The sequence below is a fragment of the Diceros bicornis genome, chromosome 13 (assembly GCF_020826845.1).
Source record: "Diceros bicornis minor isolate mBicDic1 chromosome 13, mDicBic1.mat.cur, whole genome shotgun sequence".
Taxonomy (NCBI): Eukaryota; Metazoa; Chordata; class Mammalia; order Perissodactyla; family Rhinocerotidae; genus Diceros; species Diceros bicornis.
In genome coordinates this window covers 52,972,188-52,998,594 of record NC_080752.1, presented here as the reverse complement: position 1 = coordinate 52,998,594, position 26,407 = coordinate 52,972,188, and the positions used below count along the sequence as shown (strand labels likewise).

Sequence of the window (26,407 nt, the reverse complement as noted above, 5' to 3'; positions counted from 1 at the left end):
TACACTAGTATTTACTAAACATTTGAGAGTTGGAAAGCTAATTTTGTCAGATTCTGACTTTCAAGAACTTATCTTTTAGAGAAACTATAAATCCTAACATGTACCTTAAAACAGGTTTGGACAAAACTAAGGGACAAGAAATCCTATTCTTAGTATCTGGATGTATAACCCAAAAAAGTCAGTTGGTCTCTGTGTTTCAGTTTGTTCATCTGAATAACTGGCACAAGAAAACAGACATCACAGTCTATTTATCTGGTCTACCTACCCTACAGGTTCGAGAAGATCAAATTCATAAAATATCCATTCACTTAAATATTTATTGAGTGCCTGTTCTAAGCCAGGCAAAGAAGAGAACAAAAGAGACAAAATCTCTGCCATTGTTAAGCTTGCATCTTAGTGCAGGGATCCAGACAAAAATAAACAAACAAGTCAAACTGTAGTAGGTGTTATCCAACACAACACTGAAGTCATACAGTGTTTCTGGGAGCAATCTGGCAAAATAAAGGAAAGTGTACACCCCAGCAATTCCAGTCCAAGTATCTATGCAAAAACCCTCTTTCCTGGGCCGGCCCCGTGGCTTGGCGGTTGGGTGCGCGCGCTCCGCTGCTGGCGGCCCGGGTTCGGATCCCGGGCGTGCACCGACACGCCGCTTCTCCGGCCATGCTGGGGCCGCGTCCCACGTGCAGCGGCTGGAGGGATGTGCGGCTACGGCATACAGCTATCTACTGGGGCTTTGGGGAAAAATAAATAAATAAATAAAATCTTTAAAAAAAAAAAAAAAAAAACCTCTTTCCTATCTGCATAAGGACATGTGTACACAGATGGTCACTGCAGAAACGAATGCCTTTTTCATACAGTTAAATAACAGGCTGCAAATAATAGCTATGTTGCACAGCTGCAGGGGGCTCCACTCACATTATAGTCTACGTACATCAGTCAGGATGAACAAATCAGGTCCTCCTTTATCAACACAGATAAACTTCAAAAATAAAGTTTAGTAAAAAAAAAAAAAAAAAGACAGGACATATAGAAGATACTATCTGCGTCAAATATAAAAACATACACATAGGGGCCGGTCCCGTGGCTTAGCGGTTAAGTGCGCGCACTCTGCTACTGGCAGCCCAGGTTCGGATCCCGGGCGCGCACCGACCACCACTTCTCCAGCCATGCTGAGGCCCCGTCCCACATACAGCAACGAGAAGGATGTGCAACTATGACATACAACTATCTACTGGGGCTTTGGGGAAAAACAAAAAGGAGGAGGATTGGCAATAGATGTTAGCTCAGAGTTGGTCTTCCTCAGCAAAAAGAGGAGGATTAGCACGGATGTTAGCTCAGGGCTGATCTTCCTCACACACACAAAAAAATACACATAACAGCACATCTTGTTTATGAATACCTCATGTCATAAAGGTACAAAAGCATATACATACAGGAATGATACACATCAACTTCAGGACAGTATTTACCTCGGGGGCAGAGGGAGCAAGACAGTTGGCTGTATCTGAAATGTTTTATTTCTTTAAAGAGAAAGAGAAAATCTGAAGCAATATAACAAAATATTAGCATCTGTTTAGTTTTCAAGGTGACTACACAAAAAGATCTGTTATATACTTTTCTAGGCACTTGAAGTTTTCATAATTAAAAGCTAAAATTAAAATAAAAAGAACTCCTACCATTTAGCTCTCTTTTAGCACATATCTTTTTAATATATGTTAAAACACTTTGAAACCACAAACTTCTTTATTTATTTATTTATTTAAAAGATTTTATTTATTTATTTATTTCCCCCCCAAAGCCCCAGTAGATAGCTGCATGCCATAGCTGCACATCCCTCCAGTTGCTGCACGTGGGACGCAGCCCCAGCATGGCTGGAGAAGCGGTGCGTCGGTGCGCGCCCAGGATCCGAACCCGGGCCGCCAGCAGCGGAGCGCGTGCACCCAACCGCCAAGCCACCGGGCCGGCCCTAAACTTCTTTATAAAGTGATCAATACTACCAGTCTCATCAGTAGTAGCAAATTTTAATCTGGAAGCAGCCTCTCTTTCAACTGAATACTCCCTTGAGATGACAACCACCACCTATATCTATAGCTCCATCATTATTCTCCTTCATTAGCACTAATAACAGAAATTGACTATAATGACTATTTTACTGATTCCCAAACATTTGATAGTTCTACTCTACATTTCTATTTCACTTTATATAGCATGTTTTCTTGGTGAGAATAGCTAATAGACGCTCCATAATAAAAGACTAGAAAACCACAGTGATACATAACTAGCAAGAGACGTGTCACATCCTATCTGAAGCAAGACAAGGAGGATGCCAACCAAAAGCTTTGCACGCAGGGAACCTTGCCCTACACTCCCAAACACTTAGCTACTATAGGCAAACACCAAGCCTTCAAGAACAGCAAGAAAAGAATTAGTAGTTAATTGCATCTGGGAAAATACTCTGGCAGCAGAGCTTCCCTCTAAGAAAAGACAAAACAGACATTCAGCTATGCTGAAATAGCAAACAAAAAAGCAGGTAGCCAATACGCATGCAGAAGACAGACTAAGCCAAAGCAGTTTTATATTTTCCAGTAAAATTGGTAACAGGGCAGAGAATAGCGGGCTATGTCAAAAGCCCTGGAAGTTATAAGATCCATTAACAATTATAACAAGTTGCTACCAATAATTGCGGCCAATTATTGAGTACATACTGTGTTCCATCTCCGTCCCATATCTCCCTGTTTCTTTAAACCTCTATCAAGTTACTTTTTGCTATGTCTCTTCTCACTCCTCTGAATTTTACAGTCGAACTGGATTGAGTCTGTGTCTAGTTCAATTTTCTCTCTCTCAGACTACCTAAGACCTTGCTCATAGCTGGTCCTCAGTAAATGTTTGTGGAATTCAGTTAACACATTTTCTTGCAAACTAAAACAACAAGGAGATAATCATTTCAAACCCACTGTGATGGATATAATCTAAAGGACAAACAATAGCAAGTGTTGGCAAGGATGTAGAGAAATAGGAATCCTCATACGTCATACATTGCTGGTAGGAATGTAAAATGGTACAGCCACTTTGGAAGTTTCTTTAAAAGTTACACATAAACTTACTATACAACCCATTAATTCCACTCCTAGATATATATCCAAGAGAAATGGAAACATACATCCACACAAAGACTGGTACTCATATTTCATATCAACATTATTTTAAATAGCCAAAAAATGAAAACAATCCAAATGTCCATCAATTGCTGAAGAGATAAACAAAATATATGGTATATCCACACAACAGAATACTACTCAGCAATAAAAAGGAATGAAGTACTACTGATACATGCCACAACATAGATGAATATCAAAAACATTACGCTAAGTGAAAGAAGTCAGACACAAAAGACCACATATTAAATGATTCTCTTTATGTGAAATGTCCAGAATAGGCAAACCTATAGAGACAGAAAACAGATTAGTGGTTGCTTGAGGCTGAGGATGGGAATGGAGAATAACTGTAAATGGGCAAGAGGGATCTTACTGTCATGATGAAAATGTTCTAAAATTGGATTGTGGTGATGGTTGTACAACTCATAAAAATCACTGAATTCTACTTAATGAAAATGGGTCAATTTTATGGTATATAAATTATACCTCGACAAAGTTGTTCTTTAAAAAAAATGTATTTTCCCAAAATAAACAAACAATAGAATGATAACCAAAAAAGTGTTTTTAAAAAGTTGGCTAACTATAGGGAAAAAGAAGAAATGAAATAGAGGTGGCAGAGTTGGAAGCTAGATTTTTTCTGAATACACCTTGCACTCACTTTTAAAAATTTCCTTTTGGAACAATGTAAATGGTCTATATAAAGTAAAATAAAATTTTATTTTGTATCTCCCACAGACTCTACCTAGGATTTTGCTCATAGCTAAATTTTATTTCCTCTAGAAAGGGAAAATTTTATTTCCTCTAGAAAGAGCTAACAGGGAATGTAGAACAGATGGATCAGCTTGCTAATACCTGAACCCACTAATCAATCTTAATATTATGAAGAGAGAGACAGACATTATATGCCTCCTGATGTGTAGCAATAAAAGTATACAACTCAAAACCACCATCCTTGCCCCCTCCAAAAAATGAGCCCGAATGTGATTGAGCCTCGGGTCTAGATCTAAACCACCAGTTTATAGGCAATACAACAGGGGGATGGAGGACACTGTTAGAAGACATCCCAGAGATGCCATCAGCATCTTTATAAACCTTACAGGACAAAAGACTTGATTTCTTCAATAAATTTCAAGGGGGGAAAAAGAGGGAGGGGGGAATTTAATGCAACATGTGCACCTTGTTTGGAATCTGATTCAAACAAACCATTTTTTTAAAAATGAGATAACTGGAGAAATCTGAATACTGTTCAGATATTTGATGATTTTAAGAAATTATTAACTTTAACAGTGTTATAATATTGTGGTTTGCTTTAAAAAGAGTCTTTATCTTTCGGAGATACACAGTGAAATATTTATAGATGAAATTATATGAAGTCTGTGATTTCTTTCAAAATAACCTACTGAGTCTTGAGGAGTGGATCAAGATATAGACAAAATAATATTGGCCCTGAGTTAATAATTGCTGAGCTGGGTGATGGGTACATGGTAGTTCTTCGTACTATTTTCTTTACTTTTATAAATGTTTGAAATTTTTTGTAACAAATTTTTAAGGAAAGAGAAAACATTTTCCTGATGGAGCTATTCAGGAAAGGAACAGCTCCCTTACATCCATCTCCTCTGTCCCAGCAAAGTTTTAATTAACCACTTCAGTTTTCATTCCTTGGCCCTTGAGTTTCCTTTTCAAAGAGACTTAGTTGCAGGGTAAACAGAAACCCAGTGGACAGATTCCTCTCACCTCACACCTATCAGACTAACATTGGGCACTCACAGTGAGGGCAGGTTTGAGGCGAAAATACAAACAGACAAAAAAGTTTCTCTAAAAAACCTCCTCGGTTCCTAAGGGCTCCAAAGGGGTAACTCTAGTCCTCCACAAAAGCTCAACAAAGTTCTTGTTCCCACCCTGCCAAGGTATACTTGCCAAGTTCATGTTCCTGGTTATCCCTGTATCCAAAGCATGCCTGAGGACACCCTGTGGTTCCACAAAAATACACGTTACCTCCACACTTTCCTAAGCCTACCTGTGCTGCAGATTGCCAGCACTGGCTCCAAACCAGAGCCCCACGAAATAAGCCCTAAACTCTTGGAATTTTCTCAGGTTCTCAGGCATTCTGGGACACCTGCTGTTCTACCTTCAACCAGCAGGTGGTGCTAACCCCTCAACTAGGACATCACAGCAGCCTCAGGGGCTGGAGTCAGGGCTTTGAGATATGACATTAGCCCTCTTTTCCTACCTGCCCAAGTGCTCCCTCTAATCTGTCAGCCTCATGTACAGCAATTGGGTATGAGAGAGCTAAGAAATAGCTTTGTTTAGTTGGACTGAAGTGATTCAAGATAGTTTTTTAAATAAAAATAGGGCTGTACTTTTCCAATAACAATCCAGACTTGAATAGGATTTGCCTTCCTAGGAAGCAGGGAGCAACAGGAAGGCCATGTGACCATGTGAACACTACCAAGATGCCACCGCTCTTGGGTGTGATGGATGCTACAAGGTTGTGCTTACGAGCACATATACAAACCTAGTTACTAAGGTGCTTGCTATGGATTTAATGTTTGTGTACCCTCAAAATTCATCATACTAACCCCCAGTGTGATAGCATTTGGAGATGGGGCCTTTGGGAGATAATTAAGTTTAGATGATGTCATGACAGTAGAGCCTCCATAATTATAAGGGATTAATGCCCTTATAAAAAGATGAAGAGACACGAGATCTCTTTCTCTTTATGCAGGCACCAAGGAAAGGTCATGTGAGGACATACTGGGAGGAGGGCCCTCACCAAGCACCCATGCTGGCACCCTGATCTCAGACTTCCAACCTCCAGAACTGTGAGAAACAAAGGTTTGTTATTTAAGCTACCCAGTCTATGGTATTTCGTTACAGCAGCCAAAACTAAGATGGTGCTACAATTAACCTGACTTGTCTTAAGATCATTAGAGATGAGGAAAAGTTTACATCAAAGCAGGATTAGAAGCCTTCCCTCCACCCTTCTAAAGCATCAAAAACTCTCATACTCTGAGTCCTTAAAGAGCCATTTTGACTTGGCTAAGCAGGCTTCTAATAACCAAACTGCCAATGACAGGGCCAAAACGCCAACAAGTGAAAAATCCCATTTCATCACGCAAATGATTAGGAAGTTCCGGTTCAGGTTATAACAGCTTTGTCTTCAGGCCAATCCTAATCTTCCTTCCCAACATCCACTCTTACCCTTGTTCACTGCCAAATATAGAGAAGGAAGGCTCAATGTGCCCATGGAACGCCATGTCCAAACCAAGCAACAGGGACCGCAAACTTCATAGACCATACCTGGAAGTGCAAAATAATGGTCCAGATCAGGCCCAGGGTCAGCTTGGGGTTGCCATCTGTGATGTCATCATTGCGAATATTCACTAGTTTCACCTGAAAAAGAAACAAAAGCTGGTCTCAGAGCTCTGTGACTTTTTGTTTTGATTTCATTTTTATAGATTTTCATCATTTATATACAGTTAAATTGATTTTTTTGGTGTACAGTTCTGAGTTTTAACACATGTATAGATTCATGTAACTACTACAACAATCAGGATAACAGAACAGTTCCATCACCCCAAAAAGGTGACCTTATGCTGCCCTTTGTGGTCAAACCCCGCCCCTATCCCTCACTTCTGGCAACCAATGATCTATTCCCAGTTTCGCTTTTTCCAGGATGTCATATAAATGGAATCGTACAGTATGTAATCTTGCAATACTGGCTTTTTCATTCGGCATAATGCCTTAGAGATCCCCATCTAAAGTTGCTGCATGTATCAATAGTTTGCTCCTTTTTATTGCTGAGTAGTATTGAGATACTACACTGCGTTTATGCATTCATCCATTGAAGGACATTTGGGTTGTTTCCAGTTTGGGGCAATGATGAATAAAGCTCCTATAATCACGTACAGGTTTTTGTGTGAGCATATGCTTTCATTTTTCTAGGTTAAACTTCTAGGAGTAGGATTGCTGGGTCATATGGTATATATTTAGCTTTATAAGAAACCACCAAACTATTTTCCAGCATGATTGTACCATTTTGCATTCCTAGCAGCAAAGCAACCTTGCAAGCACATGGTATTGTGAGCTGCTTTTTTATTAAGTCATCACAGCCCTGACTTTTTCTTTTTTTCCCAAGATTAATTGAGAGACAGACAGACAGACAGACAGACAGATGATGCCTCTTTTCCCTCACCAGTCCTTGGCCTGCTCTCGCCTCCATTTTCCCTCCTTTGTCAGAGATATCCCCACCTGCCCATGCCTCCCATATTTACTCCTAAAATCTCATTTCAACAACACAGTGTGCACAGACACACAGGCCCCTGGTCCTCCCCCTCCCCACAAGGGTGACCAACTGTCCTCGTGTGCTGGAAATTGGGGGGTTTCCTAGGACATGGGATTTTCAGTGCTGAAACTGAGATTGTCCCAGGAAAACCCCCTATTTCCGCCTCAACTCCTGAAAGCCTTTCTATCACACCCTCACAGAGCTCCTATTCATTGTGGCAAACTGTGCTTGAGCTGCCCTCCCTTTATCTCTTCAATTAAACTGAAATCTGTGTGTCTCTAAAGAACCTTAGTGACCTCAAACAGAAGCCTCGCTTCTCCCTTACACTAAGGGTGACTGGTACTAGACTGAATGCTTGTGTCTCTCCAAAATTCATATGTTAAATCCTAACACCCAATCTGACGGTATTTGGAGGTGAGGCCTTTGGGAGGTGATTAGGTTAGAGGGTGGAGCTCTCAGGAGTAGGATTAGTGCCCTTATAAAAGAGACCCCAGAAAGCTCCCTCACCCCTTCCATCATGTGAGGACAGAGCTAAAAGAAAGCCATCTCTGAACCAGGATCTCATCAGACACCAACTCTGCCTTGATCTGGACTTTCCAGCCTCCAGAACTGTGAGAAATAAATTTCTGTTGTTTATAAGCCACCCAGTCCATGGTATTTTTGTTATTGCAGCATGAATGACTAAAACACCTGGGCAAGTTCTTTTCTTTTTCTATATCTCAGTCTCATCTTTTGTATATTGGGGGTGGGAGATGCTGCCCTTTCAGTCTAAGAATGCAGTTTTTCTAATCACTAACAACCCACAGTTGGCAGGTTGGCAGTATCAGCCAAGTCCATATTCTTCAGTCCCACCTCCGTCAGCTTTCCCCTTTTATTCCGAAGTCTACCTCCCTTGGCCAAACCACCTTCCAATCTCTGCTACCCCTTTCCTTGATGACTTCTGGCAATTTTAGCACTCATCTCAATGATCCAAGCATCAACCTATCTGCACAATTCATCTGCCTTCTCAATTCTGATGACTCATTTTTACACTACTCTGAACACCATACAACTACAACCTGGGCCTCACTATTACCATGAACTGTCCTAGAGTTCTCCCTGCCCTTCTCTGAGTCCACTGTTCTTACCTGCCCACATTGTCATTCTATCATAGTAACCACATCTACTCTTGGTCCTTATTTAGACTTCCAGCTAATCAATTCTTCTCAATTTACCTTGCTCATTAAGACCCCCTCTGGTTTCCACTAACTCAACATGCAGACATTTCAATGCTGCTTTCTCCAGTACCCTAAACACTTCTCCTACTACTTTTCATTTGTCAATTTATTTCAACAAATATTTGTTAAGTGCCAATTATGGACCATTCACTATGACAGGTGATGAAGATAAAAATGTTAAGTAAGAGCATGTTCCCTGTCCTCACAGGGTGTACAGCGCACCAGAGCAAACAGAGAAACAAAAAATAAAGTAATAAGTGTCATATTAGAAGCAAACTGCTATGGGAGCACACAGAAAGAGAATTTTCCAAGTTAATGAGAACTTCTGATAAGAGTGACAAAAATGAACTAACTCCAAAAATATGTATACCACTTAATGTCATCTTGACCCGTGCTGTTGCCTGGCAACCGTAGCTATACCAAATCTTTTCCATACAGCTCTCTCTAAGCAGATGAGCTCTCTGACCCCCTCATCCATCTTCCTTCTCCAGCACAAACCATCTCTGTATCTCTACCCCTCCTTCCTTCCTTCTCCCTGTATCTCAGAAAAGGAGGCTTTTTTCTTTTCTTTTTGAAAGAAAACCACACCAGCTGTGCTCTGGATCTCATTCCCCAATCCCTGGACTTAGTTCCATCAGTTAGGAAGCAATGGGAGGAAGGAAGGTGTGTAGAAAACAGCATGGATAGTGGAAGGAGCATTAAACTACATGTCAGGAACCTGGGTTGAAGTCCCAGCTCCACTCTAACTTGTTGTGTGATTTGGGGCAGGACATTTCACCTGTCTAGACCTCAGTGTCCTTATCTGTAAAACAAAGAAACTGGACTAGTAGATCTCCAAGGTATTTTCCAGGTCTAACAGTCTCTGACTCTGAACACTCTTCCTCACTCTCATTTTCAGTCTTCCTCTCTTCACTGGCTTCTCCTCCTATGTCTAAAACTGTGTTGCCGTCTTCCTTCCTTATCTAGGGAGGGAAAAACTTCTTTGTCCTTCCTATATCCAGGTCTACCATATTCTAAATACTTTTCTGCTCTATTAAGACTGTTCTCTTAAGTCACCAATGCTTAACAGCTAAGCCCCTTCCCTCCAACCTGATGTGGCACCACCCCCTCATCTAGTTTTCATGATGATGTAGCATTCTGGACTTCCCTTTTCCTGGGTGCTGTACCTTTTTTCTATCTCCTTTCCTGGTTTATTTTTCATCTTCCTTTTGACCTCCACCTAAGGCATGTCCACAAGGCTCACTCTTTAGCAGCTTGCTCTTCTCTATTAACACTCCCCTCTCAGGTAGGCCACAGGTCTGCGTAAGGATGACCAAACGACTTGTCCAACGATAATACAATTGCTCACCAGCAAGCAAGACTCAGAACTGGGTCAGTCAGATTTAGCAATTACTGAGGGCGCATTAGGGGTGCTGAGAACATGCCTAACTAGGGATCCAATGCCAACATTACCTGGCAGAATGGGAACACATGGGATACTCTTACCTGTCGCTGCTTTAGGAAGTCCAGGGCAATCTGCACATTCTGCAGCCTATGAAAACGCATCCTGCCCTTCTCCCGGGGCTGCAAACAAACATAAAAAAAGGGATGTTAATTTTAGCTACACCAATTTACCCACACAGATATCTTTCCTCTTTCATTTCAAGGACTAAAAGACCACAAAGAATTCCTCATGGTTGAAGCCAGGCGTAGGACGATTACATAAAGCACCCCTCAATGGCAGGACCTGTGTGTGTTTCACCATGCATTCTGAGGCCTCCAAAATGCCTCGTTCACCTCTATGCATCCTGTGAACACACAGCACATTTTGACTACAAACGCTGAATCAGTGCTGCAGCTTCTCTACAGGTTCTTCTGTAGCCACACTTGGCAGAACTTGATTTTGGATGTGAGGTTAATGGGAACAAAGACTTTGGCTCCTAAAATCACAGTGAAATGCTATTTTAAGGGAAGGGTGGAAAGTTCTAATTGTATATTGCACAGTAATGGACAGAGCCAATCTTATTGCAAATCTGGCAAAAGAAGCCAGAACTAGCTAGTTTTAAACTAGTTTTATGACGGGCCGGCCCCGTGGCTTAGCGGTTGAGTGCGTGCGCTCCGCTACTGGCGGCCCGGGGTTTGGATCCCGGGCGTGCACCGACGCACCGCTTCTCCGGCCATGCTGAGGCCGCGTCCCACACACAGCAACTAGAAGGATGTGCAGCTATGACAACAACTATCTACTGGGGCTTTGGGGAAACAAAAAAAAAAGGCGGAGGATTGGCAATAGATGTTAGCTCAGAGCCGGTCTTCTTCAGCAAAAAGAGGAGGATTAGCGTGGATGTTAGCTCAGGGCTGATCTTCCTCACAAAAAATAAAAATAAAAAATAAAAATATAAAAATAAACTAGTTTTATGAGGAGTTATACATGCTCAATAAACAAGTGAAAAAATCCAAAATGAGAGGCAAAAATCAGGAACAAACCTATTTTCCAGGAAGACAGGTCAACGTAGGAAAGCTACCCTTTTCCTCAGTATGAAATATCCAGAGCAAACAAAATCTTGATGATGTAGGGTTGTTCAACATGATACTCTAAAGAAAGGTACTTTCTGCCAGCCACTCAATCCTGGATGTCACACAAGCTACCGGAGAGAAGCCCATCTCCATCTAGTGCCTCTAATGCCCTGTCCACGGCTCAATTACTATCCATCCAAAAGTGCATGAAGTCTATTTGCCCAACAAGTACATGCAGGAATGGCTATCCACCTCTGGAACGTTTTCACCTGCTCATTTTTCAATGTTGCTTTTATTTTACTAAAATTGGGACTAAAACATCTCTGTCACTAGATTATGCCCAGTTTATTTGTAAATGCCAAATTGGTACTAATTAAAGGCTGATAAAATATAAGGTTGCTCTGTTGTGGGTGCTTGTACAGAGGAAACATTCCCCCAGGTTGAAATGGGCAAAAAGTAACCCAACATACGGAAAGATAAGGGTGGAAGCAGCTCTCTGGGTGCCCCCCCAACACTTCGAAACAACCCTCCCAAACTAGGATAATCTACAGAGATGATGAGGCCTCTCTGGGCAACAGGATAATTTCTTGAGTCAAAGGTTTAGGAAAACTCTCTTTAGCAAGAACCTCTTCTTAGTCATTTTAGCTAAACTAATTGTGAATATGGCTTAGAGGATGACAGAACCTGTGAAAATGAAGATTCTATGGCAATGGGAAGGGAGATCAATGAGGTGAAAAGATGACTTTAAGAGGACTGGGGGGCCGGCCCCAAGACCTAGTGGTTAAGTTTGGTGTGCTCAGTTTCGACGGCCTAGGTTCAGTTCCTGGGCATGGACCTATGCCACTCATTGGTGGCCATGCTGTGGCGGTGACCCACATACAAAATAGAGGAAGACTGGCACAGATGTTAGCTTAGGGCGAATCTTCCTCAGGGGGAAAAAAAAAAAAGGACACGGAATGGGGATATTGCCTATTTCTGAAGAAAAATCATAGACTGTAATTTAGAGCCTGCAAGCAGGAAATGTCCCTCTTAACTCACTCTAATCTTTACTCCTATGCACTCCCCACCAAAAATAAGTACCCTTAAGAACATGCAAGTTAAATCTCTGTCCTCTACAGCAACTAGAGATACTATTGACCAAGGTAGAGTATCTCCATGCAGTGAGTGATTTGCAAACAACAGGCTGTTTTGAAAACAAATGACATGGCATGTGGTGAGAACCTAGAGGCCAGAGAGGTGGAGAGAGAGTACCAGTTAGTCTGAAGTGTGGAGCCATAAGCAATAATCTGTCATGCTGTCAACTAAACTTTCCACAATTCTGCAATCTGGACTCAGACAACACAGCAAGGCCACCAGAAAGCTATGGGTCTCCAGGTAACAAAGGGACTTGACACCTCCAAACACTACTATTCTTTTTGTGCCAACCATTCTCAGATAAACAAAACAATTCCCACTCCAGGATCATTTACTGTGGCAAGAAGCACAGTTTTAACCACTTTCTTTGGGACCTAAATTCCCAGGTGGATAGAGAAAAAGGCAATTGGTAACTGAGCTACTTGGAGACCTAGAGAACCTCAGACTCTCTGATGGCCCTGCAGTGCCAGCTGGGATGCTAGCATCCCCAGGAGGACCTACTACATCATCATCATCTTCCTCCTCCTGCTCCTCGCTGTTTGTATGGCGCCAGGAGGGCATGCTCACCAGACGGAGGGTCTTCAGCCCTGCTGGCTCCTTTGACCACCAACCAAGGCAAAGACATGACAAAGTAACAGGAAATTCACAACACAAAAATGAAAAGGAAATGAATGCAACATTAGAAAAAAAAAGATGAAAATAAATATGAAAACACCCTTCCATCTCCAAAAAGATGCAAAATCAAATCAAAGACCAGAGCATATGGTTATATCTAGCACTTCTTATGTTGAAACACATCTTCAACTCTCCATGGCCACCCACCCTCTCTGCTTTTGTGAATCAACTAAAGGAGAAAGAGATAATGAAAATAACTGTGAAAGAGATATTTGGATGGTTTTTGGCAAAAAAATGACATCCTAAAAATATCTCCATAAATACCTGTAGGTTTTTAAAAGTTAGGAAAATAAATTAGATTAGAGTAGTTTTAACCTGTTTTGTAAGCAATATCACCAAAAAGGATCACCTTTCAGTATAAAATCACTATAAGTTCATCAAATATATCAGCCAAATTGCCCAAAATATAATTATGTGAACAGTCAACAGTAAAGTCCGGCACAGCGAAGGGGAAATTCTGATCACTTATGAGATTTATAAATGAGGGCTAGAGAAGACCCAGAATTCACCATGTGCTGGCTGTGCTAATAAAAGCATCTGTCAATTTTAGGCCATTAAAAATGATAAAATTAATTCTACTGCAAGGCAAAAAAGATGTGAAACCAAAACAAATTGAAACCCAGGGGAAGCCAAGCCCCAATCCTAGAAGAAGCTGAATACTTAAGGAGTGAAATCTAATGTGCCAAATTGTGTTCTTGAAACACAACAAACAATGACTAAGAATTCACCAGAGGTAGTGAGTGGGCTGGGCTTCCCAGACTACTCAAGCTGTGCACCTCACCTCTTCAGGTCTCTCTTTCCTTAGAGATGTTTCCAATATTCAACCCTGGACTTTTCTAAAAGAAAAGTCGTCTATGACACTAGAGACAGAACAGGAACTGCACAGGATCACCTGCTCAAATATATGAAACAATGGGCCCACAAGGGAGGTTACTTTCATCCCGCAAACAAAGCGAGTCTAAGAACCATCATCTGGAAGCCGGCCTCGCGGTATAGCGGTTAAGTGCGCGCGCGCGCTCGGCTGCTGGCGGCCCGGGCCGGGATCCTGGGCGTGCACCGATGCACCACTTGTCAGGCCATGCTGCGGTGGCGTCCCATATAAGGTGGAGGAAGATGGGCACAGATGTTAGCCCAGGGCCAGTCTTCCTCAGCAAAAAGAGAAGGATTGGCATGGATGTTAGCTCAGGGCTGATCTCCCTCACAAGAAAAAAAAAAAACTATCATCTGACAAGCCAAGAGGCTCAGGCAGGATTTGCCCTCAGATATGTGGACATTTCCCACAAGCAATGTTTAATATATTTTGGGGTAGGCATGGTTAATTATCCAAGGAGCCCAAATGTACTGCATCCGGGGCTACGCTCAGACATCAACTTCAGCACATTTGTAAACTGTGAGTCTGGGTAAGAAATAAAGTCCATCAATCATCTCTTCTACTTCTTCCTCCCATGTAACAGAACAAGCAGTTATGGCCACTGCCCTAGCACTCAACAAGATGGACCAATATGTCGCTAACAGGGCCACACCTGTGGGGTCACTCATTAGGAGACGAGAGAAGCTCACCAGTTTGATGCCCGAGAGGACCTCCAGCAGAGAGATCAGGTTATGGCCATCCCGCAGATCTTCATAAAGATCACTGATGTGCTTGCGGACCTATGCATGAGAGTGAAACAGACTGCTTTATATTTTATCTTGAATTATTTTATTACCTATTCAAGAATCTCTGGTTCTAAGTAAACATGAATTAAAGAATTTGAAACTGGAAACAACAATAAAAATCAGGAATTTTCAGGTTGGAATACAATGCATGAAATGGAAACACCAGGAAGTGTGTGTATTTTTTAAATTGAAGCCAGATCCATTACATACTCTAGCCAACCCTGAACAATATTCTAGAAAGTTTTGACAAGGAGATGGAGAATCTTAATCATCCTGAAACATCTCAGGAATTATTACGGACCAAAATGTGATACAATTGCCAATGATGAACAGATGAGTCCAGCCAGAATCAGAAAAGCCTTCCGGAGCACTACAAAGAAAACTAAAATGCTAGGTACCCAGTATTTCATAGGGTGTACCTCTAATCTAACCTCTCTCTTACCAAATATTTCCAAAGCAGATTTGAGGATTATTTTCCTTTTGGAAAAAAGAATTCCAATTTTATAACTGAAACTGTGGAAAAACAAATTTCACTTTGGAAAAATGCGTGGTTCAAGTCAAACACTGTGCAAAACGCTTTACATGTTATCTCATCCATCCCTCACATCTATAAGGCAGGTATTATTACAATTCCTATTTTACACATGAGGAAACAAGGCACAAAGAAGTTAAGTAACTTGCCCAAGGTCACAAGTGAAAAAACTGGTCTCGGTTTGGTCTTTCTGTTTAGTCTTTGCCATTAACTGCTATGCTTTATAATCAGCCATAATCTCATTTTTGTTTATTTAATCCAAACAACTGCCCTGTGAAGTTTATTTATTATCCCTATTCCATAGGAGAAACCAAGGAAGCTGACGTTCCGAGAAGTTAAGTTCACATAGCTTTAGTAAGTGACAGTAGGTCTTCTGATTCATTCCAGGTCTAGTGATAACTTCATTGAGTGACATTCACAACACAGAATTACAAGACTTGCGGAAATTATAAGGAAAAAGATTCATTTTCAACATAAATAATTTTATAGACAATAATAAAAATAGCTACTTTCAGAAGCAGTGGATTTCTAATGACTCGAATTTTTCAAGCAGAGACTAAGATATTGGGATTTCTATATTTAAGTGGAAAACCAAACTACAGTCCTTTCCAATTGTAATATTCAAGCATTCAAACTAGAATGGGAATCAGAAAAGATAAAGGCTAGAAATATCTGGGAAGACTTCCTAGAAGAGAAAGGACTTGAAGGATTAGAGAATGTTTTTATAGAAAGAAGATGAGAAAACCTCATAAGACAAGGTATAGAGGTAGAAATATGCAAGGTATGTTTGTATGTGCATGTGTTAAGGAGTAAGAAGGTGATGGGTAGATTACCCACTTGGAGAAACTGGTTCATGATGAAGTGGATAATAGCTTTCAAATACTGAAAGAATATTTCTTCAATTTTTTGTGCTATTCACAATGTACTGGCTATAGACATGACACACTTTTTAGTTTAATCTGCAATATTTACATTTTATCCATCACTTCACGTCTAGACAATGAACAAAACAATACATCTAGCTCAGATTTGTAGCATTTGTTGATTTCCATGGTGTAAATACTCCCACCATGACCAATTTCAAGCTACAATATAATATTACTAAATGCGATGTTGGGAAGAAGTGTACAGTAGCACAGCATTATATAGTATTTCCATCATAGAGATACAAAAGACATAATTAACCTCAAGAGCATAGACAATAATAACATGTAGTAAAATAATTATGAAGTGATGAGTTTTGAGTATTTATTACCTTTATTTTAAATATAATTTATTTAATTGTAAGTTTATATAGTTTAATTTTTAATCACGGCTGTGCTTAGCAACCAGCTCACAAAATTCCCAAAACTTTAATATTTGGCTCTCGTGAGCCCATGCAAACTGGTCCAGCAAACCAGTGGCTCCCAGATTTCAAGACCTCTCCCTCAAATGAGTTCAAGGCTTTAAGCTTGGGGCCTGAAACGACCACAGTGCACCATTAACAGAAATAAGCAGGTCATAAGGGTTGTAAAGGGAGTGGATTTGATAAGTTCAATTTTAAATATGTTGAATTTAAAATGGCAGCAAAGGAGCTACAAATGGAAATGTTCTTGAAGCAGCTGGAAACCCCAGCATTCAATTTGGGTCAGCCGAGAACTTAAGTTTAGAAGTCATATGCATAGAGGTGCTAGCTAGAGACGTGGGAAATGTTGGGCTTTCTGGGTTAGGGGCAGGCAAGAAGAGCAGAGTGCTAAGGACTGAGCCTGAGGGAATAGCCAAAATTAGAAGGCAGGAGATGGAAAAGCAATCAACAAAAGACAGGGGAGGGAAAAAGCAGTGAGAGAGGTAGGCAGAAAACCAAGAAACTGTAATCAAGGAGGGGATGGTCCCAGTATCTAATGCTACAGGACAAGGAGGATGAGGACTAACAAAGGGTTTTTTAATTATCCTACAAATACGAGCATGTTTTTTGTGAGAATAATTTCCCAGAGAGTGGTGGAATGAAAATCAGATTATAAATGAATGGTAGGTTAAAAAAAAAGGTCAGAAAATATTAAATACTTGATATTAAGGGTTAATAAGAGAAGAGACAACAATAAGGGATTTATTTTTGATAACTAACACTTGAACATAGGGTATAAAAATTGGGAGGGGCATCAAATAATTATTTAAATAAATTATAGTAGGGTTGAAGACCAAGTAAGATCATGTTATCAATAGCATGCTAAACACCACAGAATACTGAAAAGAAAAAGGAGACACTTTGAAATGTAAAGTTAATTTCACATCAAGGCCCCTATATCTCTTTCTGAAAATTCCAGTTATGTTTTATACCAGTGAATAGCAAAATTCAACCATTTTACAAGAAACTTAGATGAGAACTAGCTTATTATGTCTCTCAGTCTTTGTCTGATTATAACAAAATAACTACAAAAACCAGTAGAGAAATACAGACAGAGGTAATAGGGGAGGGGACTGTACTGAGGTTTTTTGCTGGAGTATTTTCAACAACAGAGAACAGCCGTCTGCTTCTGAAGCATACTGGACACAGCTCTGCCTAGAGAAGCACAAAGAACTAGCTAACATTTACTAGTGCTGCTATGTCAGAAATTTTCAGATGCAGACATGGGACTTGGAAGGCTCAATTAACATCCCAAGATCACACAGCTAATAAACGGCCAGGCTGATCAAACCTAGGTCTGCCCCATTCTAAAGTCTTCACCTCTTCTGCACATACCAGGTCACCTCTCTAAAGTTTTCCATAGAGGCCGGCCCGGTGGTGCAAGCGGTTAACTGTGCGTGCTCCACTGCGGTGGCCCGGGGTTCGCTGGTTCGGATCCCGGGCGCGCACCGACGCACCACTTGGCAAGCCATGCTGTGGTGGCGTCCCATATAAAGTAGAGGAAGATGGCATGGATGTTAGCCCAGGGCCAGTCTTACTCAGCAAAAAGAGGAGGATTGGCAGATGTTAGCTCAGGGCCGATCTTCCTCACACACACAAAAAAAAGTTTTCCATAAATCTCTTAAGAAAAAGTCCAGTGGACTAAGCACCAGAAGTTTTAGAGGCAGCCAAGTGAAGCCAAGAGTGCTCAGGAATCATCAATACATATGTTTCTTTCCAACAAATAATTGTGCTATTCTGTCAACAAATAAGATGAATGAAAAACTTCAACTATCCAGGTCCTTCCCTGTCTGCACTCCTTGTGAAAATCACTGTCAAAATTAGTGAATGTCTCCAAAGAATATATACAAATAGCTAACAAACTCACGAAAAGATGCTCAATATCATTCGCCATAAGGAAAATGTAAATCAAAAAAACAGTGAGATACCACTTCACACCCACTAGGATGGCTGCAATCAAAAAGACAGGTAATAAGTGTTGGTGGAGATGTAGAGAAATTGGAACCCTCATATACTGCTCATGCAGCTGCTTTGGAAAATGGTCTGACAGTTCCTCAAAAGGCTAAGCACAAGTTACCATATGATCCAATAATTCTGCTCCCAGGTATATACCCAAGAGAATTGAAAACATGTCCAGAAAAAAACTTGTACATATTTTTGAATGAATGAATGTTCACAGCAGCACTCATTGTTCATAATAGCCAAACAGTAAAAATAACCCAAATGTCTATCAATCAACAAATGGGTAAACAAAATGTGGTATATGAGGATTTATATAAAGATTTATAAGGATTTATAACATGCTATAACATTGATGAGCCTTGAAAACATTATGCTAAGTGAAAGAAGCCAGTTACAAAGGAAAAGACCACATATTGTACAATTCCATTTATATGAGATATTTACAATAGGCAAATCTAGACAGACAGAAAGTAGACTGGTGGGGCCGGCCCCGTGGCTTAGCGGTTAAGTGCGTGTGCTCCGCTGCTGGCGGCCCGGGTTCGGATCCCGGGCGCGCACTGACACACTGCTTCTCCGGCCATGCTGAGGCCGTGTCCCACATACAGCAACTAGATGGATGTGCAGCTATGACATACAACTATCTACTGGGGCTTTGGGGGGAAAATAAATAAATAAATAAAATCTTAAAAATTAAAAAAAAAAAAGAAAGTAGACTGGTGGTTGCCTAGTGCTGGAGGAGGGTATGAGGGGGTCATGAGTGATGACTAAAGGGTACAGGGTTTCTTTCTGGGGTGACGAAAATGTTCTAAAATTAATTGTGGTGATGGTTGCACAACTCTGTGCATATACTAAAAGCTACTGAAGACTTTAAATGGGTGAATTGTATGATATTGTATTGAATTGTATGAATTATATAACAAAAAAGCTATTTTTAAAAATTAATGAATGACTAAATTTTGAGAGACCAAGTCCACCCTAACCCAAGCCAACACTCCCCAAACCTCATGCATTAATAAGCCAAGGAAAAGTCTGCTCTCCCAAGTTTTTAAAGATTGGCTTGAAGTTATAAAAAAATAAACAGCTTTCCCCAATTCCTGAGTGGCTTTAGCAAAGGGAATAAATTGCACATAAGTGCTTAGATTCAGACTCTGAGCCCAAAGGGACTTTAACGATTATTTAACAATAACACTCTCAGTTTACAGACGAGAAAAGCATTGCCCAGAGAAGTTAAATAACTTGTGTTAGATCATTTAGCTATGAAGTGTCAGATCACTGTCTTCTGACTCCAAATTCAGTGCTCTTTTCCTTCACAAGGCTTCCACGATGCTTGAAGGGTAGAAATGACATATTATCAACATTATTAAATTATAAGAGGAACCCCTCCCCCCCAAAAAGAACTAAGGATTATCATGTAGCATTCTTTGATACCTGTAGAAAATCTGATCTAGCAAAGCTTTCCTCTGAGACTGTTAAAAGAAAAAATAAGCTCCTCAATTTCCTTAATCCAAGTTATGTTGAACAGCAAAAAATAGGTCAGGGGAGAAAGTTTTAAAGAGAAGAGTTTGTTAGTTACTCTCATCTACACTTCAGGGCAAGTGAAAGTCAGCCTGGTAACTTTGAATGGATTTGTGAATTTACAGATTGCTAAACTATAAGAAGGGAATTCCACATTGATTCAATGGCCAAATTTAACCTTGAGGAAAAGTTATAGATTATAGTTGTCCTAGACTTTTCACTCGGGAAAGAATTGCTTAAATGCAGGGAATGAGAGTGGAGGCTGGGAAGCCCTGCTGGATGGAGTAAGTAGAGTGAGAGACGGGAGCAAAGCATGAGGCTCTTTGCAGATAAGAATCCTATCGTCTCTCTGATTTGAGAATTCCTTATGTTTTGAAGAATCTAACAGTGGTACCAGCCAAACTTGATTAACAAAGATTCCCTGAGGATGACTCTAAAACCCACAAAGGGTAGCTTTACTTAATAAGCAGGCACTCAGGCACGCATAGCGAGTAGAGAATGCAAGTCCAAGTGTAGGCTCAAAACTTTGTGAGGATTGAGATGTGTTCAGAGTGAAATCAAGCCCTGAAAACTCAGGTCCAGGCAGAGATAGCCATGAACTATCACCATAGGGTCACACTTGGACAACAAAGGCAATGCTCCTCTCCTCTGTGGCTAACCAGCACTACTTTGTCAACCTTTAATAAAACTCCACTGCCAGTCTCCTTCTGACCTTTCCCACAGACATGAATAAGAAAAGAGGTATGCAAGTCCACACAGTGTTTAGGGAGTCACAGTGTCTTATGTGGCTACAGCAGAGACGGTACAGGGGAGAGTGCATGGAAGCATTAGAGCTATCTACTACCCCATGTTCAACTAGAGAGCCTCAAACAGACAGAAAAGTTAAGAACATTAGCAAAAATTTGGAGTTTGAAAATTTTTTCTGGTTTATCTGGAATTCTTAACTAAAATTCCAGGGATGCCAGTGGCTTCTAGATTACATACACGAACAAAAATGGGAAGAACGATTCCATATGCTGGACTAAATATTGGCCTTTCCTTTCTACCTATTAACCTCTTAAGTCAATAGGAACTGACCAGAAAAAGCATTTCTCCTCCTTCTCAGGGGCTCATGCTCTCAGTTCTCTCTCATCCTCTCATCCTTTCTTGAAGTTCTCTTTGGGGGGATATACTTTATCAGTTACCAGGACCTAGAGATATGGCAAGGATAATTTATTTATTTATTATTATTATTTTTTAATATTATTTTTTATTCTTTTTTTTAATAATTTTTTTTATTATTATTTATTTTTTCCCCTAAAGCCCCAGTAGATAGTTGCATGTCATAGCTGCACATCCTTCTAGTTGCTGTATGTGGGACGCGGCCTCAGCATGGCCGGACAAGCGGTGCGTCAGTGCGCGCCCGGGATCCGAACCCGGGCCGCCAGCAGCGGAGCGTGCGCACTTAACCGCTAAGCCACGGGGCCGGCCCTGGCAAGGATAATTTAAATAAAACCTCATTTAAAACTCTAGATTTTTCTTTTTGATGGTTCTGGCATATAAACAGAACTCTTGTGTTTATAGGCTTGCATTCTAAATTAAGTTATTTATATACTTCAGATGCTTACATTCTTACCAAGTCTCTTTTTAAGACTGGACCAACTGGGCCGGCCTCGTGGCTTTAGCGGTTAAGTGGGCACACTCCGCTACTAGCGGCCTGGGTTCAGATCCTGGGCACGCACCAACTCACTGCTTATCTAGCCACGTTGAGGCGGCGTCCCACATACAGCAACTAGAAGGGTGTGCAACTATGACATACAACTATCTACTGGGGCTTTGCGGAGAAAAAGGAGGAGGATTGGCAATAGATGTTAGCTCAGGGCCAGTCTTCCTCAGCAAAAAGAGGAGGATTGGCATGGATGTTAGCTCAAGGCTGATCTTCCTCACCAAAAAAAAAAAAAAAAAAAAGACTGGACCAACAGTGTTGTCAAAGAATAAAACGATATTAATTTTCTTTTTTTTGTGCGTGTGTGGGAGATCAGCCCTGAGCTAACATCCATGCCAATCCTCCTCTTTTTTTTCTTTTTTTTTTTGCTGAGGAAGACTGGCTCTGAGCTAACATCTGTGCCCATCTTCCTCCACTTTATGTGGGACGTGACCGCAGCATGGCCTAACAAGCAGTGCGTCGGTGCGTGCCCGGGATCCGAACCCGGGCCGCCGGCAGCGGAGCACACGCACTTAACCGCTATGCCATGGGGCTGGCCAAGAAATTAATTTTCTTATTCCAGAATAAATTGTTTCCCAAAGAGATATTTGGGAATCCAAGAGATCCTAGGTCAACTAAATCTAGAACTTGAGAGGCTTGGTTGTTTTGATCTTACATCAGTCTACTTGCCAATGGCAAAATTAATCTGGCAAAACAAAGGATGCTTGTGTTATAAAAAACAAATCTCGATCCCTAATTCTCAGCCTAAAGTTCAAAGAATTCCAGCATGGAGCAATGATCCTGATTAGCAGTGAATCTCTCTCTGAAATATCCCAAGATGAGAAAATGGTGCTGGAATTGTAAGGCTAGGGGCCTGAGAAGAGATGAAAAATAGCCAGGGATTTAAGTAAAGCTCTGGCTGGCCTCCAATTTCTAACAATGCTATGATGTGTTCATCTAGTTTCTCCCTCCCTGGGCCTCCTGTCATCACACAGCACTGAAGCAGAGCAACATCAGCTACAAATGAACAGCAGGGAGCCAGAGCATTTGTATTCAACTACAAAGTTTAGGGGGACAAGCTTGAGGCAGAATAAAGTTGGTTCTTCCATTGTCAGAGACGAGGTATGAAAGCAGAAGAAGTTGGGGACATATTTAGTAGAAAGAACAAGTAATTTTGGTCAGAAGACTCATGACTGATCCTTAGCTCCATCCTTCACTAGCTGTATGATCCTGGGAAAGTCACTTCATCCTTCTAATTCTCACTTTCCTTATCTGTGAAAATTGAGAGGATAAAATACCTTTACCTCCTTCAGGGTTATTATAAGGATCTAGTCAGATAAGAATGTGCTTTGTAAGCTATAAAGCACTATTGAAATATTCTTTACTCAAAGCAACAAACACATCGTGGATACCTCTCATGTCCCTGGTGTAGGACTCGGTAGGACAGTAGCACAATACAGTCCTAGGCCTCAATGAGCAGGAGACTGACGCGTGAACACACAAGGCATCTCTTCAAAGTGGTACGGAATAGAGGTGGAGCTGTAATTTATTTAGTCTGAGGAATGGAGGTCAGGATGTCAGGAAGGTGAAATTGGACCTTGGCCTCGAAGGGTTAAGTGGGTGATGGCCAGGCAGAGGAGGTCAGGATGTGCATTCTAGGGAGACAGAAATTAATAAGCAAAGAAGTGTGAAAGTATACAGTGTTTAGGGAACAGTGAGTTGTTTCATGTGGCTACAGCACAGGCTGCACAGGGGAGAACGCCTGGAAATGAAGCTGGACAGGTTAGAACCAGGTTGTGAAGGTCTCCGCATCATGACAGAGTCACGTGTCATCAAACTAGAGGCAACTGGCATACACTGAAGGAATTAGAGGGGAATGGCAGTTTTTTTCTCCCTGTCTCTATCTCTTCCTTCTTTGTCCTGATACTAAAAAAATAAGACACGATACCTGCCTTCAAGTTACAATCTAGTGAAAGATAAATGCTATAGGTGCTATAACAGAAGGACATAAGGAGTACAGTAAGGGCACAAAGAAAAGGGCAGTCAATTCCATATGGGAGTCAGGAAAATATTTATTGAGGAGGTGTTAAGTCGGTGTTACCCAGGCAGAACAGAATTGGGGAAGGTATTCCAAGCAGAGGGAGCAGCATGAGCCAAGATACAGAGTCATAAAATAGCATGGCAGGGGCCGGCCCGGTGGCGCAAGCGGTTAGGTGCACGCGCTCCACTGCGGTGGCCTGGGGTTTGCCGGTTCAGATCTCGGACACGCACCGACGCACTGCTTGTCAGGCCATGCTGTGGTGGCGCCCCATATAAAGTGGAGGAAGATGGGCACGGATGTTAGCTCAGGGCCAGTCTTCCTCAGCAAAAAAAGAGGAGGATTGGCAGATGTTAGCACAGGGCTGATCTCCTCACAAAAAAAAAAAAAAAAATTACGGGCCCGCCCCGTGGCTTAGCAGTTGAGGGCGCACGCTCCGCTGCTGGCAGCCAGGGTTCAGATCCCCGGCATGCACCGACGCACCGCTTCTCCGGCCGTGCTGGGGCCGTGTCCCACACACAGCAGCTAGAAGGATGTGCAGCTATGACATACAACTATCTACTGGGGCTTTGGGGGGATAAATAAATAAATAAGATTAATTCAGTGGATCTGCCTATAAAAAAAAAGAATTTCTGATTTATAGTAAGTACTCAATAAACGATTATTACTATTGTCATTATCATTGTTAATATAGAAAACTTTACAGGAATCTATTATAGTGGTCAAGGCAAGAGATGAAAAGACTCTGCACTAGAGCAGAGCTAACAGAGACGGAGAAGAGAAGTTAGATGCAAGCATCTTTCTGAATTGGAAGTGACTGATTGGAGTTGGTGACCAGGGAGAGAAGGTGGGCAGGACTGGATATAGTATGATTCTAGATTCCTAATTTGGACAGCTAGGTACATGAGTGAAAATATTTAGCAATTTGGGATGTGTTGAATATAGGATATGTCTGGGTAACATCCAGATGAACATGTCAAGTACACTGTGAGATATACAGGTCTTTGGCTTAGGAATGTCTCTATTATTACCTCCCTATTCATATCTTGTAGTTTGAAAATTGCCCTCACCTGCAGTCCCATTAAACAAGTGGTCCTAAGGAGCCACGTCTGATTTATGTAACCATCTCCCTGGCCATAGTTTACTGAACTACAGATGGACACCTGACCCACGGAGAAAAAGAAAACTCCAGCCAATCAGATTTATTGTGTTTGTATCTTCAGAATCATGTCGCCGCAGGGGTTTACATCACCATTTGAGGCACAGCCACCATGGCTGAATGGGAGAAATGCAGAGAAATGAATGTAGGAAACATACAGAAAAAAATTAAAATGAAGGACTACAAGGCCTCATAAAAAGGGAAAGAGAGAGGCGCTGCCTGGTAACGTTTAGTTTTCATAAAGCACAGCTGCATCCAGACAGCAGATTCTGTGAGATCGCCCTGTATCCTTTTCTTTTTTTTTTTTAAAGTTACATACTTTTTTTTTTTTTGAGGAAGATTGGCCCTGAGCTAACATCTGCTGCGAATCTTCCTCTTTTTTTTCTTTTTTCTCCCCAAAGCCCCAGTACATAATTGTATATCCTGGTTGTAGGTCCTTCTAGTTCTTCTATGTGGGACACCACCTCAGCATGGCTTAATGAGCGGTGAGTAGGTCTACTACGCCCAGGATCCGAACCAGCGAACCCCAGGCTGCTGAAGCGGAATGTGAAAACTTAACCACTACACCACGGGGCCGGCCCCGCCCTATATCCTTTTCTACTGGTGCTTCCCTGCATTCCATGCAACCAGATGATCCCTGTGACTAACACAGATGAGACCGCCCAAGTAGAATACGGAGAACAAAACCAGAAAACGGCCAAGGTTAGGATCCTGGGGAACATCAACATGGAGGAGTCAGGGGAGGAAAAGCCAGTAAAACAGGCAGGGAAAAAGACATTCATAGAGGGAAGAAGTAATTCAGGAAAAGCAGCATCCTAGGAGCCAATGTAAGAGAGGGTTTCAAGAAGTCAGTCAGTCAACAGAATCAAATGCAGGGGCTGGCCCTGTGGTCTAGTGGTTAAGTTAGATGCACTCTGCTTCGGTGGCCCAGGTTGGGTTCCTGGGCAGGGATCTACACCACTCATAGGCGGCCACACTGTGGCAGTGACCCACTTACAAAATAGAGGAAGACTGGCACAGATTTTAGCTCAGGGCAAATCTTCCTCAAGCAAAAATAGGAAGATTGGCAACAGATGTTAGCTCAGGGTGACTCTTCCTCAGCAAAAACAAATAAAAAACAGTATCAAATGCTACACAGAAATCAAATAAGAGGAAAATAAAACTAGGCTACTGGATATGGCAATTAAGAGGTCACTGGGGACCTTTCCCAGAGCACTAATCGTTATAACTCAAAGTTATTTGAATTATCTGAGTAATTATTACACAACTTTCAAAAACTTTGTTTTTGAATCATCACTGCTACGTTAGTCACACTGTTTATCCTTAGGTGGGTCTTGAACATGCCTCTGCCTTGGTTTCTCCTGTATTTAAAAATAATAATAAATTCTCCCCCCCACCCTAGCCATTCTGGAAGTCTTCTGTATCTTAAACTGCATGGTGGTTATACATGTATATACACATGTAAAAATCCATTAAACTGAAAATTTAAGTTTTGTGCACTTTAAGAGATAGAAAGAG

General features: G+C 41.4%; 1 protein-coding gene across 10 annotated transcripts in view; it reads right to left on the bottom strand.

The window, feature by feature from the left end:
* Nucleotides 1–26,407, bottom strand: part of MACF1 (microtubule actin crosslinking factor 1) — a 330,156-nt gene that overhangs the window by 183,992 nt on the left and 119,757 nt on the right. For all 10 annotated transcript variants that reach the window (XM_058553754.1, XM_058553763.1, XM_058553761.1 and 7 more), the window contains exons 3-5: nt 14,520–14,609; nt 10,143–10,220; nt 6,456–6,548 (exon numbers count right to left, since the gene is read on the bottom strand). In XM_058553754.1, coding sequence (XP_058409737.1) covers nt 6,456–6,548; nt 10,143–10,220; nt 14,520–14,609 — 261 coding nt within the window. The remainder of the gene's footprint in view (nt 1–6,455; nt 6,549–10,142; nt 10,221–14,519; nt 14,610–26,407) is intronic.